This window comes from Leopardus geoffroyi, chromosome A3, assembly GCF_018350155.1.
Source record: "Leopardus geoffroyi isolate Oge1 chromosome A3, O.geoffroyi_Oge1_pat1.0, whole genome shotgun sequence".
Classification (NCBI taxonomy): domain Eukaryota; kingdom Metazoa; phylum Chordata; class Mammalia; order Carnivora; family Felidae; genus Leopardus; species Leopardus geoffroyi.
The window spans coordinates 140,411,235-140,432,744 of NC_059336.1; the positions used below are offsets into that span (position 1 = coordinate 140,411,235).

At 43.7% G+C, this 21,510-nt stretch overlaps 1 protein-coding gene across 3 annotated transcripts in view; it reads left to right on the plus strand.

Moving 5' to 3' along the window:
- Positions 1-21,510, plus strand: part of SH3YL1 (SH3 and SYLF domain containing 1) — a 41,444-nt gene that overhangs the window by 957 nt on the left and 18,977 nt on the right. For 2 of the 3 annotated variants that reach the window (XM_045447901.1, XM_045447900.1), the window contains 3 exons: positions 12,995-13,105; positions 16,208-16,321; positions 18,031-18,095. In XM_045447901.1, the coding sequence (XP_045303857.1) occupies positions 12,995-13,105; positions 16,208-16,321; positions 18,031-18,095 (290 nt within the window). Of the gene's footprint in view, positions 1-204; positions 342-12,994; positions 13,106-16,207; positions 16,322-18,030; positions 18,096-21,510 lie in introns of those variants that run through there. The other variant, XM_045447902.1, reaches the window with a different exon arrangement.

Consider the following 21,510-nt stretch of genomic DNA (forward strand, 5'->3'; position numbering starts at 1 on the left):
TCCGCAAACTGTCAAAAATTAACCAATTCTGTAGACTCGTCCACAGGTGTTTCCGTACACAGAAAAGCTCTTGCTAAGTTTTAATTTTGGCTACTGCAATTCATTTTGTGTCATTTGTAATTAATGTTTGAAAAGGACTTATTACTCGTTTTCGTCCCAATTTGTTTCAATAAGCGACTCTCCAGAGCCCTGCGGTGCTGTGGGTGTGAGGTGAGCTTGACTGGCGGGGGCAGGAAGTCAGCAGGGCGCCCTGGGTCCCCTGTGAGGTTCCGGGCCCTGCATGCGACCACTTGGCCCTCCCTGCGATCAGCCAAGCCAAGCCGTTTGGGGCACCTCCTGTGGTAAGGGGATCTCTTACCGCAGAGAGGCGGTGGATAGCTCCCTAGCTCTGGGGGCACCGGACGTCTGCGGGGCTCCCTGCCGCGGTGGGCTTTCCTATTTAAACAAGTGTGACAGTGCACTGGTCGGGTAGGTGACCACAGGGAAATGACATGTACCTGCTGGCCTGAAACATACCTGTTTCACTTCAACAAATGTTTCAGTGTTGTCACTGCTGCCAGAAGGGCTGAGTTGGAAAGAATGACACAGACCTGGGCCCCTTGCCCCCAGGGAGTAATCTGATGGGCCCAGACAGTTCTACTGGTAGGAGAGAAGGTTTTCAGGTTTTGTTCTGCTTACAGAACATGCGCGTCCTGCATTCTTGTTCTCAGGAATGTTTTTATTGAGATGTGGGAGATGCCTAGTTAATAATAAGTTAGAAGATATGCATTACATGCACAATGGAGAAATCACAGGTCTCCGGGTGCCCGTTCCTTCCTTGTGTGGGCCTGCTCTTGGAACACCTGTGAAGTGCCTTACTTCTGAGGTGTCCGCAAATTACTATGTTGAAGGTTAGAATAATCAAATAAGTTATAGCTTCCATCCTGTTGATCTTGTTTAAATTAAGGAGAATTGGTTGTTTGGTTTACTAACGTCCTATTTATTTTTTTAAGTTTATTTATTTTGAGAGATAGAGAGCGTGTGTGTATGTGCACCAGTGGAGGAGGGACAGAGAGAGAGAGGGAGAGAGAGAGAATCCCAAGCAGGACCCGAACCGCCTGATGCTGGGCTCAAACTCATGAACCATGAGATCATGACTTGAGCAGAAACCAAGAGCTGGAGGCTTAGCTGACCTAGCCACCCAGGCGCCCCTACCGACATTCTAATTAAACAAAAGTTTCTGTAAAATGAGAAAATACTAACCTCATCTTTTGTAAGATTAAAAAATAATAATCTTTCCTCATCAAGAGTGATGTGATGCTTTTATTCCACTTAGGAAGCATTTACTCTCAGGAGAGCTCTCACTCTTTGGAAATAGGATGCGGGGCTTCAAAAGGAAAGCTGGTATGGGTCCAAGGGAAATAGGGCTGGCTGTGTTGCTGGAATGACTGCTGGTCACAGAAGTCCTTCTGCATATTGCCTTGTTTGACATCGTCGTATGCAACTTAAAACCTAAGCACGCTGAATTTTCTATTTTGGGAAGAGTCCATTTTTTTTTCACCAAATGATCAGACCAGAGTGGCATGTGTAGTCCTGCTCTGGATGAGGATCATTTTTAGTTTGAGAAAAGATAAAAGTGAGTGTACATCAAGGGTTTCCTAAAGCTGAAGGTTAAGTGCTCACCGCTCCCTACCCTTTGTCTCCCATCTGCAGCCTGTGGTTAGGGGAGGAGAAAGGAAGCTTAGGGTACACTAATGTTCGGGGTTCAAATGCTCAATTTGGTTTAAAGTTTGGACTGCAAGCCTGCTGATGTGAGCAGAGAGACCGGTTTTGATTTCTGGAACTGACAAGTTTTGTCCCTTGAGTCAAAGGAAGAAGTTAAACCAAGGCCACAGAAAGATAAGAATCAGTTGAAGAAACAATGACCGGCCTTAGTTGTCTGGCGGTGGCTTTCAAGACCACAGTGTTCTAACAAAGCTTCCAAGCTCAGGTCATTATGTCAAAGCCCTTTAAAAAATTACTTGGTTGCGTGAAGGTTTTTTTTTTTTTTTTTTTTGGCAAAGATTTAATCAATTTATTCTATATATTTCCTTTGCAGCTTTCTACTTACTTTGATTTTGGTTGCGGTTTTATCAATTCAGTGAATTAACCTTTATTTCATGTTAGTTATAAGGCTTAATAATTTGGTTAATATCTAATTAATGGACATTTGGAAAACCATTTCTAAACTTGTAAACTTTTCCTATAGGTACCTCTCTCATAGTCCAGAGTCCACTGGGGAAAATATTTTAGTGGACGCTGGCTGATATGAAGGAAAGTTGGGAAACCCTGGTCCTGAGTCCAGGGCGGGGGTGGAAATGCTTGAAAGTGGTCAGTTTATAAGTTACTCTAAGCAGGGGTCTCAGGATTCTGTTTTGCAGGGATCCAGCCCCTAGTTTATGGCCCATGATCAATATGGAAATTATTTCCACAGCTTAAGCTTGTTTCAAGCTTTTGAAGTTTCCAAAGTAAACATTTTCTCCCCAGTATCTTAGAAACTCTTAATTAAAAAAAAAAATTATCTTAGTATAGACATTTTCAAATATTTTAATCACTTTTTTTTAAAGCTTATTTATTTAGAAAGAGCATGTGCACAGGAGGGGCAGAGAGAGAAACAGAGACAGAGACAGGGAGAGGGAGAGAGAAGATCCCAAGCAGACACTGTGCGGTCAGTGTGGAGCCCGACTCGGGGCTTGAACCCATGAACTGTGAGGTCGTCACCTGAGCTGAAATCAAGAGTCAGACGTTTAACCAACAAGCCACCCAGGTGCCCCTTAATCACTTTTTCAAGAACATTTTAACCTAAATTTCTTAGCTTGAGGTGTGGCAGCCAGTCACTCTTAGGAGGAAACTCAAATATTCATGGAGAGTTTGCTTTGGCTTGGGATTCAGGAGACAAGACTTCCGTGCATGTCCAGTCGAAAGGCTTCTTTAGCAACGAATGACCTGTATCGTTATACCTTTAGTGGCATAATAAGGCCAACATTCTGACCAGACCATGCTCTCTCTATACCTTATGGCACAGCAGAGGAAAAGTGGGTGAGCCATGAGTTGATGCTGAGGACAGACACTAAGATTTATACCTAAGTTGTTATTATTATTTGTTGGCTCTGACAGAGAAATTCACTATATTTAACTATGACTAAGCAATATGATTTTATCAGCAATTTAATAGGATCTGTGCTATTAAAGCAAATTAGCCATTGTCTTCCATAGTTCAGCCGAACACGAAGGCATCCTGACCAAGACCAGGCCTGTCAACCCCTGGTTCACGGCTACGAGGGCTCACAGACCACACTGCATCTGAATTCCCAAGTCTGATAGCCCCCTTCCCGTGTTTACAAAAAAGGCTGCGACCTTTGCTCACAGCAGGATGTTTGCAATAGCAGCTCTCAACTGTGGAATTTGCTTATTTGACTGGTTTAATTCTGCTTGCTTGATAGGGTTCACAGCAGAAAGTCTTCTGGGGGTAAGATTTATGTACTATTTCCTATGTTTTAGTTGCACGTGTCAGAAAATCTGATCCAAATTGGCGTTAGCAGAAAAGGAAAACATACTGGTCCATGTGACTGAACAGTCCAGAGCTGCTGTGGCCTTAGCTGTTGCCCAGTCCTAGGCTCCAGCAGGGCCAGCAGAGCCCAGATTCTATGTGCAACTCTGGTCAAGTGCCCTTCTGTGCGGCTTTGCTCTCAGGCTCCCCCCTTGTGGGGATACAATGTTGTAGCAGGTCCACGTGGAAGCGCCTGGGAGAGCGGAGTTCTGCAGCTGCGCACGAGCACTTGGTGAGATGCAGATAGCAGATCAGCTTTGGTGTGAAGCTCTGATGTGGCAGGAGGTTTGTTCTGACTTTCAGACTTGGGTCACCTGCTCAGTGCAGGATCAGTGAAACAGACAAACCGTGACGGTTCTGAAATCAGAGACACAGATGTTCAGCAGCAGAAGGAACACATTTCTGCCACAGGTTACCGATGGATTTCAGTAAGTTGTATGGAGAATCGAGACACATGAACAAGGCACTGTAGGGTGCAGAGGTCAGTGACATATGCTGCTTCTGCCCTGGAAGGATTGTAGTTTAGTGGTGGAAAAATGAAAAGGTGAGAACATGAAGTGGGAAGAAAACCAGTTGGGTGGGCGTAAGCCTCGAATCACAAACTCGAGGGCCGAAATGGGAACATGTATCACGAGCCTTCATTTTCTAGCAGGCGTGGCTGTCTTCGTTCTCTCTGGTGGCAGTCACGTTTTAGAGAGGCCCCAGGTCTGGGCTACCACTGCCCACTCATTTAGCTTTTGGTGTTCAGTTACTACTAATCCTGAAGATGCTGCTACGCTGGCCCTTGCTGCATTCGAAAGGCTCTGACAGTCCAGTCTGCTGGGGCATTGCCCAGTTTCCTCCTGGGAGCAGAACTGCCCGCCCACGCCTTCTGGGTCAGCAGGACCTTGGTGCGGGAGCCACATCGGCCCTGCGCATGCACAGAGCTGGGGCACTCTGCCCACTGGTCTCGTGGCGTCAGCCCTCCTTGGGTTTCCTTCTCTTTTCTCATCCCCCCGTTCTTTAGAGGACCTGGAGAGGACGGACCTGGAGAGGACTGCTTTAGGGTGCTACACCATCAACCTGTCCCTTGCTTCCCTCTGGCCCCCTCTCTCATAAGGTCTGGGAAATGCTACAGAGGTTGAGAGGCAGGGAAATTTTGCTATTACTTAGCACATTTTCCTCTAAACCCATTGTATTTTGTATGCAAGTGAACTGTGTCTAGTCCTCACAGGGATTTGACCTTCAGTTCCCAAAAGCCACACAAATACTTTATCATTTAACACATATTTATTGGGCACTTAACTATATGTCATTGTGGCATGTGCTGGAGATATTACAGTTAATAAAATAAAATAGTCAAGGGGCGCCTGGGTGGCGCAGTCGGTTAAGCGTCCGACTTCAGCCAGGTCACGATCTCGCGGTCCGTGAGTTCGAGCCCCGCGTCAGGCTCTGGGCTGAGGGCTCAGAGCCTGGAGCCTGTTTCCGATTCTGTGTCTCCCTCTCTCTCTGCCCCTCCCCCGTTCATGCTCTGTCTCTCTCTGTCCCAAAAATAAATAAAAACGTGGAAAAAAAAATTAAAAAAAAAAAAATAAAAAAAAATAAAATAGTCAATGTGCTTACCCCATGGGGCTCACATTGTAGTGAAGGATATGTACAGGAAAGATCAGATAGATAGGTGGGTGTGTAGGTAGGTAGGCAGACAGACAGACAAACAGATGGTAGATACAGACAGATAGATATAATTTATTGACAGATAAATAGAATAGATATGGATGCAGACAGATATATATGGTTAACAGACAAAGCAGTGATATAGGCCATGGTGCAGGCTAAATATGATGGGAAAACTTTGAGCGGTGTAAGCAGTGGGGGACTGCTATCTTAGCTATTACTTAGACGGAACATTTTTTTTGCAGAAATTACCATAGGGGCTCAAGACTAGGAACAGAGAAAGCAACCAGGAGACTTTGAATAGACACAAGAATTTATATTCTTTGGGCCAGGCTGCTGGTAGGGAGGAGTGAGATATAATCAGATCTTGAGCATATGTTGAAGGTTTATATTCTGATAGCGTGTGCCAACGGATTGGTGTGGCTGTGAGAGTGACAGAGAAGTCACAGTTAGGCCAGGTTTTGAGTGTGAGCTCCCGGAGGGATAAAGCCTGCCTGGAGAGAAGGCTCAGGGAGAAGGTGAGGAGAAGGGAGGGCATCACAGGCAGCTTTGTATAATTTGAACTGCTTACTTGACACTTCATGCCAAGATGGAGAAAGTAATTGATATTGTGAGTCTGGAATTTAGGGGAAGGTTAAAGAGTAGATAAAACCTGGCGATTGTCAGAGATAAGTGGTGCTTACAGTTACAGGACCTGAGATCTGAGTGTAAATGGAAAAGGATGGGGCCAGGGGGACAAGAGGGTCTTGGCGTCAGGGGATCAAGGCAGCGCTAACAGCCTTGGTGGCTGCTGGGTCCTTGTGAGGCCACTGAACCAGATGTGGGGGCAGGTGTGTTCCTGTGCTCTTCAGCTCGTGGACTGGTTTGTGTGAGCCACAGTGGAGAGGCTCTGCCTGCCGCCTCAGGAAGGGACAGTCCCTCCAGGACAGCAGGAGATAGGAGGCTACCCTGCTGATCCAGAGAAGCACTGTAACCCTGCTCAAATGGCATGCCCACAAGATCAGCCTGGTGACGGGTTAGTCATTCGAAGGGGTATGCAGAATGGTTTCACTTAGAAGCAGCGTTTTAAACTTGGTCTTGAAGAATGAGTTGTATTTCAAGAGGTCAGAGGTTGGCACTGTTTTTCCTTAAGGGGCCACATAGCACATGTTATTAGGCTTTGTGGGCCAAGAAACAAAATTGAGGACATATGTAGACACTCATATAAGAGAGAAAACAAACTACCACAATTTTTTAATTGATGAAAACTGAAATAGAATAATTGAGAAGTTTTTTTTTTTTTTTTTTTTTTTTTTTTTGTAATACAAATCTTGTGATGAGACAAATGTGATTCTCTTTATGGGAGAACATTTTGCTACTTGAGATTCGAAGTTAGTGTTACTTATCATGAAAATAAATCACAAATGTTCAACTGTTATGCTGACTATGATGTAATTTTACCTGTAACATCTTTGAAAATGTGTTTTCACACATAATATTATTATTGTGTTTTAATTTTTTCAGCCTTTAAAAATGTAAACACTGGCAGTGCCTGGGTGGCTCGGTCGGTTAAATGTCCGACTCCTGATTTCAGCTCAGGTCATGATCTCACAGTTGAGAGGTGGAGCCCTGTGTCTGGCCCCTTACTGGGCCTTGAACCTGCTCAAGATTCTCTCTCCCGCTCTCTCCGTCCTTACCCAACTTGTGCTCACACATGCGTGAGTGCTCTCTCTCTCTCTCTCTCTCTCTCTCTCTCTCTCACACACACACACACACACACACACACACACAAACACACACACACACACACACACACACACAATATTAAAAATGTAAACACTGTTCTTAACTCCTGGGCCATAGGTGAACAGGTGGTGGCTGGACTTGGCCCAGGGCCATGGGTTGCCAACCCCTGCGGGGTCCCTCATCAATTTACTGCCCCTTACCTCCCAGGGTGTCCTTCAGTGTGGGCTCTGGGATCCTTAACAGAGCTCCTTAAAGTATTACGCCTTTAAAGCGGGCACAGTAATGAGCTTCCTCAGTACAGGGTGTAGGAGGAATGTGACAGGAGGGACAGGCAGGCGTCAGCCATGTGCCAAGAGGACCCGGGTGGATCCTACCCGCCCTCCCACAGGCCCAGGAGAGGACCCCTCTAGGACCAGGAAGCCTGGGCCTGGCCAGATACTCCCCCCTTGGCCCTCCACTCAGAAACCAGATCTCCTCAGCTCTTTCTGGCAGCCAGACTCCCACGGCTGGCCCGTGCCACCAGCTGCTGACTGCTTGTACCCCAGAGGGTGGCCCAGCAGCCCCCGAACAGGCCCAGCCTGGGGGAACATGGCCCCTCTGCCACCTGCAGGCACCACATCCTCTCCAAAGAGGTGCGCACCTCTTCCAAACTGGTCCTTAGTGAGGGCTGTCTCAGCCTAGGGTGCCATCCAGAATGGAGAATTCTCACAGCCGACCTCCCTCTCAACTAGCTCTGCGCATTCCACCTCCTGCTTGGACCCAGGCTCTGCACCTGCTCTAGGTGAGCAGGGCGGGGGTGTTATAGCTGTGAAAGACAGCAGAGCTAGGCAAGTGACGGAAGCACAGGATAGGACCCTAGCACCTTGAATTGTTCCAAGATGTACACTGATGGGTGTTGTTGGCATAGAGAAGATAGATCTTTTTTGTTTGAGAAAGAACGTGCATGCTCTCGAGTGGGGGATAGGGGGTGAGAGAGAGATCCTAAGCCCAGCTTGGGGGGTTGATCTCAGGACCATGAGAGCATGACCTGAGCTGGTCAAGAGTTGGACGCCCTAAGCGACTGAGCCACTCAGGTGCCCCGAGAAGACGCATCTTTTTAAAGGTTTTAACATTTCATGAAAAAGCAAAACACTGCTTTGCTTTTTTTAGAAGGACTTGCAAATAGTGTATTATAAATACTATTTAATCAAAGAAGTAAGAATGTTAACATATAGTATGGTATTTGATAGCATTTTTATTCATGTTTCCACCTCTCCGAACTACCCAAGTGATTAGAATATACGTATATAAAACAAGTCAAATCTAGTCCTAAGTTAGAAAATGAAAATTACAAATACTTCTCCCCCATCTTTCTTCTTCAAAATTTAGAATTAATTTTTAAAATGTAATAATTGGGTAATATTAGCTGCAATAAAAAGCCTCCATATCTCAATTACCTAACACAGTAAGAGCCACTTCTCCAGCACGTAATAGTCTAGTGTGGATGTTCCAGGTGGCGGACAGCTTTCCCCAGGCGGTGACCCAGCTGGTGACCCAGGGGACCCAGGGGACCCATCCTTCCCCCTGTGGCTGTGCCATCAAAGTCCTCTTCAGCCAGCCAGTGATGGGAAAGAGAGGGTGGAGAAAGCAATACGTCTCAGCTGTCGTGGGATAGAAGTGACACACGTCACCTTCTCTGGGCACCTGCCTCTCGGGGACAGTGCTCCCTGTAACACAGGAAGCACACGTGTGTGGGCAACTAGCTGTCCAAACACAAAACCAATAAAGCCAAACCCTCTGTATGCAATTCATTCAACCCATGAAGAGTAAGGTTGTGAGGCCTCATCTTAGATACCAGCAGAAATTAGGAGCTCAAATACTTCGTCTAGTTATAATGCAAATTACAGTCAATGCATGTACCTTATGAACAGAGGAAGTTGTATTAGTCAATTTCGTAGTTATACTCCTGTTTGCTGACTCACGTACCTTCTCCTTAGCAACCAAAATGGAAATGAAGTCACTCCTATCTCAGTATATGCTCACCAATCATGGCTTTTAAAAGCTATCAATTGCATCAATACTGTACTGGAAATTTGGAAAGTTGGAAATGCCCTTTACCATATATGTATTTTCTTGATCACTGTGGAATAAATATCAAAAAACAATCGTATGTCATTATTGTGTCGCATGAAGTCATGGCTTATAGAACCACCTCCATAACATGTACTTTAAAGGGCCAAATGTTGGGGTGCCTGGGTGGCTCAGTTGGTTAAGCATCTGACTGTGGCTTAGGTCATGCTCTTGTGGTTTGTGAGATTGAGCCCTGCATTGGTCTCTGCACTGGCAGCATGAAGCCTGCTTGGGATTCTCTCTCCCTTTCTCTCTGCACCCTCTCTGTCTCAAAATAAATTAAAAAAAACACTTAAAAAATAAAATCAATAAATGAATAATTAAAAAATATTAGGTTCTTCATATTCTATACCAATATAACTTTGAGATGGGTCAAATATTTAGTATAAAATATAAGCTGTGCCTGTATAGTTCTTTTTTTTAAATTAAAGCCTTTAGTCACAATAATAGTTAAAAAGATGATAACAGTAGAAAGCCCAGAGACATGTTCCCATATAAATAAAAACAAATGCTGAAAAATAATAATTGTTTTAAAAAGCAAGCAGAGATACAGATTTGCGGCGTGAGCACAATTATAAAGAATATGATGCCAGAAAAACAGGCAAAGAATATGAACAGAAAATGTGCAAAACAGGACATGTAAACAAAGAAAAATTCACTGGCATTCAGATAAATTCAAATGAAATTTGTCACCCTGTTTTTCTGGTGTATGGCCTTTGCCTTTACCAGTGTCCCCCATGACAGTGGACGTTTTTTTATGGTAATACCCAGTGATCTAAACCTGGGTGGTATTTTTCAGAGGCAATTTATAAAGTAATATAAGCTAACAAATTATGGGTTGTTTTTATTCATCGATTCCCAACCCCTAAGACTCTACCCTAAGATAACTGTCATCCAACAGTGGTATCTCTAAAAGCTAAAAATGGAAATAATCTACATATTTGGCAACAGGAATCAATTGAAGCATACACTGAAATGCAGACAGTAGTATTGGGGGATATTAACAGCAGGGGTGGCTTTTCCCCCAACATTTGCATATATATACTTTTTCCATTATGTTTACAATGTGTTTATGCCATAATTTCTGATCATATAAAAATATAGAAGTTTTTTGTCATACTTGGTTGGGCCTTTTGTACTATGAATTTGAAAAGTAATTCTCCCATAATTTCTGGTTCTGTTATGGTTTGATTTCTGGCATTTCAAACTGTTGATGAATTTGGAGTTTATCCCCATGTAGCATGAAGCTGTGGATGAATTTTCATTGCTTCCCCCCTCCCCCCCCCCCAGCAAAAGATCACTATTTATTGTGTAACACAGCTTTTCTACATTGATTTAAGATGTTATCTTTATTATACATCAAGGTATTTTATATATTTCGGTCAATTTCTGAATTTTCTATTTTGTAAAATTGGTTTTTCTGCCTATATTTGCATCTACTATCAAGTAAATTATTGACACTTTATTTTATTTTATTTTTAATTTATTTTTAACGTTTGTTTATTTTTGAGAGAGAGAGGCAGAGTGCGAGTGGGGGAGGGACAGAGAGAGAGAGGGAGACACAGAATCCGAAGTAGGTTCCAGGCTCTGAGCTGTCCGCACAGAGCCTGATGTGGGGATTGAACTCACGAACTGTGAGATCATGACCTGAGCCAAAGTCGGACGCCCAACCGACTGAGCCACCCAGGCGCCCCAATGCTTTATGATATGTTGTGCCTTTGGCAGAGCTCGTCCCCTCATTATTCTTCTTTTAAATACTTTCCCTATACTTTCTTGCTTATTTTTTCCATATGAAATCGAGCGTTTCATTTAATTAAAGATACTTGTAAAACTTAGAAGATGAATTTGATTTCATTAAGACAAAAAGTAGAAAAACATAAGAAAATTCCAAAGACAGTGCCAAACAGCGAATCAATATTTGTAACTCATGTTCCAGAAAAAGGTTAATTCCTTTACTTTATAAATGAATAAGAAACAGAGAAATACCCCCCAACAGGACACTATGGAGAAGACTTGATGGAAATGGAAAGATGTGTAACATCACTCACCTCAAAAGAACAAATTAAAGTACACTGAGAGCTTCATGCCAGAGAGAGTGGTGCTGGCACTGCCACTGACTGTAAACCCCAGAAATTAGGCAAACACACCGAGTGTCTGCTTTCACATATTGGGTGATGGGTGACTGTGCCCAAGATCCCAGAGAGGAGGGGAACCCCGCGATTGCCCCTTTTCCTGCACTTTCTGTTCTCTTGCTGAACGGAGGAGACAACGGAGTTTGGGGAAGCCATGCGTCTGAACTGGCAAGGCAGCCTCACGGAGGGGAGTGGGCCCGAGAGATCTGCTGGAGGACCCATGAACCCTTGGCGAGTCCCAAACCCTACGTTTACGCGTAAAACTTTCAAGATGGCGCCAAGAACAGCTACCAGGAAGCTGTGAGGTGAACTGTTTTCAGTTCAGTGAGGGTTGTGGGATAGCAGTTCCCACCGTCTGCTCATTAAGCCCTGAGCACACTGGGGAGCGAGCCCAAAGAATCACACCACACTCGGAAGGCTCACATCGAAACAACTGTACACACACCAAAGCAAAACACAGAAGCAGGCCTTGGAAAGATTGACATGCAGGTCAGTCCCTGCATGGCCTGCTGCTAAGGGCATCAACTCTGTTTAAGGAAGACAACAAAATCCAGACATTCAATGTGGTGATATTCACAATATCTAGCAACCATCAAATTTTACCAGAAATAGAAAACAGGAAAATCTAACCCATAGCAAGAGAAAAATCTGTCAAAAACAGATCTGGAAAGGCCAGAGATGATGCAATTATCAGATAAGGATAAAAAAAGCACCTTTTAAAATATGCTCAAGTATTTAAAGAACAACATAAACATCATGAGAACAGAAATGGAAAGAATAAAAACAACCAAATGGAACTTTCAGAGCTGAAAACAATCTCTGAAATGAAAATTTCATCCGATGGCCTGAATAGCAGACTTTACATTGAAGCCTCTTGGCTTCTTTGGCTCTTCTGATTCCTTTCCCTGTGATAAAGAGATGGTCTATCCCCACATACTTCAGGTCTGGGAGGATTATCTGCACACTTGTTGGAACAAGTACATGCTTGCTTGCATGAGTTTATGAACACCCAGGAAAGCCTGACAGGTAGAATGCTGTACAAACACATTGGAGTAACCACTCAGTTCCTGAGTCTCTTAGGATTTTACTAATAAGGACAATCTATACAGACAGTTCAACATTTTTGACAAAAGTATCCAGATACAGTAAAGTTCATATTTTTTATTTTGGACAGTTGCAATAAATTATATATTTTTTATTATGTGCAGTTATAAATTACATCTTTTGTTAATTCTTTAAATTTTAATATTTTTAAATTAGCATTGGGGTAAATTAAGAATTACACAGAGAAGGTGTATAATTGAGAGATTGGACCGTATTTTGTTTAAGATCCTTTAGAATCCCATGATTTTATAATTTCTGGGATTTTGAGAGTTTAGGGTTTCCCAATCTCAGAATGAATTTAATTTATCAGGAAAATAGAGATGAGACAATAATTTCAGGATTTCCAATTCATTTTATTTGTCTGGAAGGATACAATTTATTAATGCTCAATTGTGCATGAGAAAAAATGAAATTATAATAATTTTCTAGGGGCGCCTGGGTGGCGCAGTCGGTTAAGCGTCTGACTTCAGCCAGGTCACGATCTCGCGGTCCGTGAGTTCGAGCCCCGCGTCGGGCTCTGGGCTGATGGCTCAGAGCCTGGAGCCTGTTTCCGATTCTGTGTCTCCCTCTCTCTCTGCCCCTCCCCCGTTCATGCTCTGTCTCTCTCTGTCCCAAAAATAAATAAACGTTGAAAAAAAAAAAAATAATTTTCTAACTTGTATGTATTAGATTTTTTCATTAAAATCTTTTTTTAATCTTTCAGTGAATAATCCCATACCTTCCAATCTGAAATCGGAAGCAAAAAAGGCGGCTAAAATTCTAAGAGAATTCACAGAAATAACTTCCAGAAATGGACCTGATAAGATCATTCCTGGTAAATAAAATATATACCATTCATTTCTAAAGTTGTTTTGTTGTTTAAGTTACTTGGTGCACTTCCTGACCCCAGGCAGTGGACCCCCTAAGAGCAGCAAGCCCACAGAGTAGTGTTTCCCTCCTCTGGGGGACCCCCACACCTCCCTTTGCCTTCTGCCTTTGTGGAGGCGGCCTCTCCTGCCTCCCCTTCATGGTGTCCACTTTGGTTTTCCCCCAACTCACCTGTTCTTGTCCTCAGTTTCTGAGGCCTTGTAAGTTTATCTTGCAAACTCACTAGCTAATCTCATAAATAAATTTTAATTTTGGTTTTTCTCTTTCTAGATAAGATATTTACACTTTATAGTGGTTTAACAAGACATTAATCAATAATTCCCAACACAGCTACATATCATATTCCTTGGCTCATTAAAATACAGTGCTTAAAGTTCCTGCAAACCTGCTGAATCAGACCCTGGGAGCAGTGTGGCAGGAATGCGCATTTTTAACAATGCTTCCCATGTGATTCTAATGCGAGGCTGACCACATAAGACCTGAGTCTAGAGATGACCTTTTGGGAGCCACTACCTGTCCATTGCCACTAGCACTTATCTCTACAGGGTGTTTCGTGGACTACTCGTCTTTGCCACGAGGCAAAGAAGGTTCACATGCCGACTACCTTGGGCAGTGCTGCAGACTAATTTCCCTCTTAACCACCAGGACTCTGATCCAGCATGACAAAGACTACTTGATTTTTTTAACTACTCTAACTTCTTAAGTCAGATGTTTAAAGTTATTTAGCAGAACTTTAAATATTAAAAACTTTTAAATTTGTTATAATAATAATAACAATATTATTATTATTATTATTATTATTATTATTATTATTATTATTATTATTGTTATTTTGGCCCAGCCACCACTTCCATCATAGGAAAACAGTGCTTCTTGGAGCCTGGTTACTCAAAGTGCCGCTGGGAATCACCTGGGGGCGCGTTAGAACCGCAGGACCTCAAGGCCCCACTTAGACCTAGTGAGTCAGAATCTGCATTTTTTACAAGATCTCCAGTGATCTATATGTACACACAGGTTTGAGAAGGACTACTTTAGGACTTGAAGAAAATTCAATCAGAAAAACTGAATTTTCAGTAGCAGTATTCTGAAGCGGGAGATAGAAGACATTTCTTGATATATATCAGCATCTGCGTATGTGGCCCGCTAGCCCGATTTATGGAAAAACTGGATTTCCTAACACAGAAACATCTGAGTATGGATTACCTCTCATGGATTCTGTGCAGTAAAATTCCATCATGACTTTCTTCTGCCTGCAAAGACCACCTGACTCCCTTTCAGTGAGTGTAGCTGGGAAAGTGAAAACCAGTTTACGTGGCAGCCTGGGTAAGAGCTGACTCCCAGGTGTGCAGGCTGTGTGTGGTGGGGAGGAGAGGGCCCCAGGGGCTGCCAGAGAGCCAAGCCTCTCCTTTCCTAGAGCCTTCCCTAGGATGGGGGGGGGGCATTATGTTTAAATTAACACTAGGGTGATCTATTATATAGTGGAGGATAAAATCTACAAAAAACAATTTAAAACAAAACATCTAGACTGTAGACCTTAGCGGTACGAGGTCACACTCGGGTGTGAGGGGCCTGAGATCCGTACAAGGACATTTAGAAGGTGAATCTGTACTCAGTGCATCTCTGCCATCCATGAAAAGCTACTTGGCAAATCAGTTAGGCATTACTGGTATTTTAGTGTTCCTGAATTTGGGTAGAAAATCTATAAAAACAAACCTGATACTTAAAATATGTTCATCTGCTTTTGCTCTATCTAAATAGAGGCAATCCTGACCATACACACATTGAGAGTGGAGTCGAGGTGTGGACGAAGATGTTCTACCAAAGTGGGGTTGTAAAAATAAACCTATGTGATATACAATACAGCTTTCAACCGCATTGCAATATACTTTTAACGTTTTTTTTTTTTTTTTTTTTTTTTTTTTTTTTTTAAATTTTTTTTTTTTTTTTTCAACGTTTATTTTTGGGACAGAGAGAGACAGAGGATGAACGGGGAGGGGCAGAGAGAGAGGGAGACACAGAATCGGAAACAGGCTCCAGGCTCTGAGCCATCAGCCCAGAGCCTGACGCGGGGCTCGAACTCCCGGACCGCGAGATCGTGACCTGGCTGAAGTCGGACGCTCAACCGACTGCGCCACCCAGGCGCCCCAACTTTTAACGTTTTGAAATACAAAAAGGAGGCACTGGATGCCTGGGATGAGCACTGGGTGTTGTATGTAACTGATGAATAACTAAATTCTCCTCCTGAAACCAATATTGCTCTGTTAAAAAAAAAAAAAAAAAGGGACGTTGGGGTCCAAGGGTAATTTCAAATGTTGAGGCTCCCCTTGTTATTTGGAGGATATGCTGTTTTGTGAATAAATCCACAGAAAAGGGAGGCACAGTGTTTACTAGGCACATATATTAATAACTCGTTTTATGTGATGAACCTCCCTGAAATGTGAAGAAACCAGTGGTTTCTAAATTGAGTTGTATTCTCAGTACACTAGTAGTTATGTGTTACTCGAATACTCAAATAGATCATTTTACAAAGTTAAAAGTCTTTTAAAGTGGCAAAATCACTTGGTTTTTCTGTGTTTGAATCCAGATTTTCATATTAGTAAAAGGCGAACTAACTGTATGGGTTTCAGATCAAAGTTCCACAGCTTGCAGCAAGTTTCTCCTTAGTACTTAGTACAGTGTGGATCTTTATATTATGAGTTATGTTCTCAATTAATTGAAATCTCCAAATTATTTGTCCTGCTGGTAGATGTCACTGAAAAATCTCATCTGTATATCTCATTTATCACAGCGGTTGCAGGATGTTTGAGCGCTTGTGACGTTAGGTGTAGCATTGGAAACATACAAGGAAGGAGGTGGGGCAGGGAGGCCCAGGTGCACGTGCTGCGTAACTGAGTTTTTTGCAGCGCACGTGTCCCACTAAGGCTCATACTGAGAGCCCTGGGTCCTGCCAAGGAGACTGCTGTGTGTACTGAATCTGCTCAACCCCTGAACAGCTATCCAGGAAAGTCCATTAAAAATGCTCACCTGCTTGTTATCTTTAATTTTGCAGCCCATGTAATTGCTAAAGCCAAGGGCCTTGCGATATTGTCTGTGATAAAGGCTGGATTTCTAGTAACTGCTAGAGGAGGCAGTGGGGTCGTGCTGGCGCGTCTTCCCGATGGAAGTAAGTTGACTGTTTTCGCTTTGAACACAACTCGCAGGAGCGTGGTAGGGTTCTTCATCCTTCTTTGTTCAGCCCTTGGCTAAGAATCAGAAACCACCAAGTTCTCTTCTCAAGCACTACCCACGTTTTCACGGGCAGACTTCCCAGCAGTGCAACCAGCCCAAGTAGAAGCACATTCAAAGGCACTTCCCTTCTGTGGGCTCAAAGTCTGTGAGATGTTCCCACAGTGGTGACAGGTAGCTCTCTGTGAAGGTGGAGATCTGTCAACCTCTGGGGTCTCAGAGTCTCGGGAGGACTTTTCTCCTGGGCTTTTCTGCTGTTCTTATTTCCCCTGGATTTCTCACTTTTGAGTCCACAGAGGGTAATTTAAATTTTTTTTTAACGTTTATTTTTGAGACAGAGAATGAACGGGGGAGGGTCAGAGAGAGAGAGAGGGAGACACAGAATCTGAAACAGGCTCCAGGCTCTGAGCTGTCAGCACAGAGCCCGACGCGGGGCTTGAACTCACGAACCACGAGATCATGACCTGAGCCGAAGTCGGACGCTTAACCGACTGAGCCACCCAGGCGCCCCTCACAGAACGTAATTTAAAAGCTGCCCAAATGAAATAGCAGATTCCCTGGGGCACCTGGGTGGCTCAGTCAGCTGAGTGTCTGACTTCAGCTCAGGTCATGATCTCACAGCTCTTGAGTTCGAGCCCCATGTCAGGCTCTGTGCTGTCAGCTCAGAGCCTGGAGCCTGCTTCCGATTCTGTGTCTCCCTCTCTATGCCCCTCCCCTTCTCATGCTCTCTCTCCCTCTCTCTCAAAAATAAATAACATTAAAAAACAAAACAAAAACAAAAGAGAAGCAGCAAATTCCCCAGATCCTGGCCAGATGGGCAGTCTTCAAACAGCGACAGCTCCTAACATAGGAAATGGAAAACAACTTTGGGGTTATATGACGCTAATTTCTGTAATACAAACTCCCCTAAGCCTGGGTAGATTAGTTCTAAATATATTCAAGCAATATCCTGTTACCTAGAACACAAATTAGGTTAGGAAACTAATAAGCATCTGCAGAAAGGACTTTATCTCGACTCTCCCACCCTCCCCCCATCAGATTAATTTTCTCCCTAATTCAAATGGAATTATTGTACTAAGTTTTAAAATGTAAGGAAATTTATCTTGTTAAAATCTTAATAATCGTGAACAGATAGCCTATTTCTTGTGCTACTACGCAAAAAAAAGACCAGTTTTTGCCCTCAGAGATTTACAATAGAAACGGTGTATTATTGTGTCACCCTTAGAAGTGATTATAATAAACTTTTTTGAATCCTTTCGCTCTGTTATATCTATGATAGAACTCTAACTAAAAACTAGAATTACAGCTCAATTATTTTGTAAAACGTTATGCAAATGTTGATAGTTAAAATTAGATATGTTTCGTAGGTGAGGATTCAGTAGTTTGGTGTTATGCACGTTTGTAGAGAAAGATCAGGGGGCATGAATTTGTGAGTCTGTGGGACTCAATATCTAATACCTTTCAAATATTTTTAACTTAAAATTATATAGGCTTATTAAAGAACATTTTAAAACACAGGGGGAAATACCAAAGTCTCATTATTTTAAAAGAAATGCTATTTGTTCACATTTTAGCATTTTCCTTCCCATATGTGTGTGCCAAGCAGTTTTAATGTTAGAGTAACGTTTGCTTCTTTGTGTTTGTTAGAGTGGTCTGCACCGTCAGCCATCGGCATAGCTGGGCTTGGTGGAGGGTTTGAAATAGGAATTGAGGTAAGTGTGTGAAAACACAACTGCGACTTACTACGTGAAGCTTGAGAGAGTATCTACTGTTCTCATTTCACCATCGATGGAATATATTTTATTCCATGTACTTCCCTTTCTGGATGAATCCCCACTGATAACATTCTAATGTTTACCGGTATCTTTCATCGAGAGTGGCATTTTGCTGGGTCCATCTTTAGTATGTCTGGGGAGCAGGAATGTCTCAAAGCGGATGAACTGTACTTGGCCACTTGTGACTTGCTCATTGCAAAGCTGCTAACCTCTGCAGCGGGTTGTCGAACAAGCCAGCGCTTAGATCCTGGGCTTACCTGGCTTAATACAGTGTATCTTCACGGGTGGCAAAATCCAGTTGTGTTATATCTTCAGATTGCTTCAGATGCTTGGAGTAAAGACTGCCTTTGCATGGTTTCATGTTGTGACTTGGTTCCTGATGACCATGGCCTCTCAGGCAGGCCCTGAGCACACCTGTTTGCAGAGGTCTGTTACTTAGAGATTACCTTCTGCAAGATGCTAATCTTTCATCCATTGCGGTATTGCTAAGTCATGGGCAAATCGAATCTCCTAATATTCTCAAATCACTTTCTTCCCAAGTTCTGGTCAGTTTTGTCCTAAGGCATCTTTTTATGCATTTTCTCTGTGGCCACAGTTTTAAATTCCCTTGGTCTCGTTAGACACGGGCCTTTCCACCACTCTTATTTCACCTTTATGTGACCTTCTTTACTCCCTGTTCCATTAATCTGTATTATAAAAAGAGATATGTATTTTAGCTTTCCCTATCGTAACTGCCTTTTTGTTGGATATTCGACCAGACCAAAGCCATACAAAGCATCGCCCTGTGTGGGCAGTACATTTTCATCCCTGCCTGCACCTCCTTGCCGACAGGCGGTGCTCTCTGCATGGATGATGCTCAGCTGGTGGTGTGCGTGCCCCCCTTGCCCCCCCCACCTCGTCACCCCTCTCCCTCCACTGGAAGCTGGGTGGTGCTCTGGGCCTCAAACAGCATTTGTTTCCAAGCCGATGGGAGATGAAGTAAGGGGACTGCAGGAAGTTTAGCATATGAAAAACTGAAAATGTGAAAATGAGACTCCCCGTGATGGCTCCTTGGAATATCCGGGTTTGGGCATGTTAACAGCCTTGAAAATAAGTGTAGTAACGCGTAATCCTATCATTAGCACGTGAAACAGAAAGATTCAAAGTCAACATTTTATAGAGATATACTCGATTATCTTCCAAAGGCAGTGTGGGGTAGCGGTTGGGCTGTAAGAGCAGAGACCGTACCAGACCCGGGAGCACCTGCAGCCCTGTGCTCTGAGTGGCCCTCTTCTCCCGGGATCTGCGATTTTTCACTTGCAAGATAGAGGCAACAGCAGCCTTCCCTCCTGGCTTATTAAGTGAGTGCATTTAGAGTGGCGTAAACTATTATAATTTTTATTGTGAATGTCCTCTTTACCTTTGCAATACTTACTTGTGCTTGTGATTTATAGAAACTTTTGATCTTACCCTCATGGCATATAGAAGAAATTAACCCTGGACTTTCATTTAACTAGCACACATGGAGGAAAATCATTAGCTTTTTAAAATGCCTATTTCAAGTAGAGATTAGAGGAATTGCCTAGGGGTTAGAAAGACTGGCTTTATACTTTTGAAACACAACCTGACTTTGCCTCCCTGAGGCCCACAGATATGTCCCAGAGGGTAATCATAATGCGCAAGCAGTCAGTTCCTTTTCAACGTTGGCAAGAAGTCTTGTGCTTCTCCACAGAGCGTTCTCAGACTTTATCATGAGCACGAGTTTTCTGCTGCTGCTCTCACAGAGCTCTCCGGCCCACTTCAAGTGAGCGAGGAAGCAGAGGCTCCCTTGATACAGCAGCTCTTGTGAAGCAGGACCGTTCTTGTCAGCAGCGGCCCTGGCTTCCAGTAAAAGGGCAGCAGACCTGTGGCCAATGGCGAGCCAGATAGACACCCTCAGTTTGGAGAGAAATTAGTCCCCAACCACCTAGGGCTGATTCAGGTTCCTCTTCCGGCATTCTTCTTTCCAGCAGTAGGTTCCCAACTTGACAGAATGTTCCACACAGGTGTTAGCCTGTTGGTTTTCTTATCTGGACCTTAATGTAGATTGTGAGTACCTTGAGGGCATAGATGTTCTCTCTTCATGCCTAGTCCTCAGACTGGCCAAGTATCGAGCACAAAGTAGAAACCCAGAGTGAGTCTCAATTTCTTTATCTTAAGCTTTCAAGGACACAGAGAGCACTCACATAATCAATTTACGCTAGTAAATATTTGTTGAATAATGTAATTATCTGCCATTCTGTTTTAGAACGGACGAACAATAGCAGTTAACATTTTTGTAAAACTTTTGCATATATTCTTATAGAATCAGTTCCATCCCATAGCCATGGAGAACGGTGATCACCGCTGTCATTTCGCACATGAAAGAACTGGGTGATGTGAGTTCCCCAGTAGGAGGTAGCCAGACAGTGACGGACGGGCCATTCCAATGGAGGGTTCTGGCCCTGAAACCACTCAGCAGGCTGTTTGTGGCATTGGGTGCCGCGTTCCTTAGCGGTCCTGGTGTTCAAGCCTCTGTCCATAGGTAGAAGGACTATGTGTTCTTGGTTCCATGGATAATCAGGTGGGAAGTCAGCCCTGGGTCTCGTCACTTGTAGCACCCTGTCTGTTCCTGACTGTGACTTCCGTCTACATAATTTCCCATGGATTTTAGGCCAGGTAGGCAGGGCACACGTGAGTATATTCAATATACGGAGACATTAAGCATCTTGCCTAAGATCACACAGCTAGGGTATGGTTGTCCTTGGTTGGGTTCACTAGATATAGAGCCTGAGACAGGGCTTAGGGTACATGTGATTTCTCAGGGCTGCAACCGTAAGAGACTAAGCAAGCAGGACAGAGAAAGAGTAGAGTTGGAGCAAGGGATGGTCCCAGGTAAACTCAACCTGGTCTGACAACAGGAGAAGGCAAATCACATAACAGCCTTGTTAAGCCTCGAGGCAAGCGGGGTGGCGTCTGGGCACCACCACTCTCTCCGTCCGCGGGCAGCAGGTGGTGTGCCTCTGGTGCAGGGCTGAGGGAGCCAACAGCACCAACCACAGCAGGGGGAGCCAAAGCAGATCTCTTGCATCCAGGACACTCTGTGATCTCTCAGCCCACCATGCTGCCTCCTGTAGGTGATAACATCTTTAGGACATGTGAAATATGAATGTGATCTGCAGGAACTTTAGATTTATGCTCTGTTTTGGAATCCAGACCAGGTTAAGGTTCTGAAGGTATATGAAGTTAGGGACTAGGTCATCTTCTGACAGGATCTGGCGGCCTTCCTTAGCTCAGACATTAGTTAACACTAAGATTATAGTACTGATTCAATTATGTAAACTACAGAGAATTT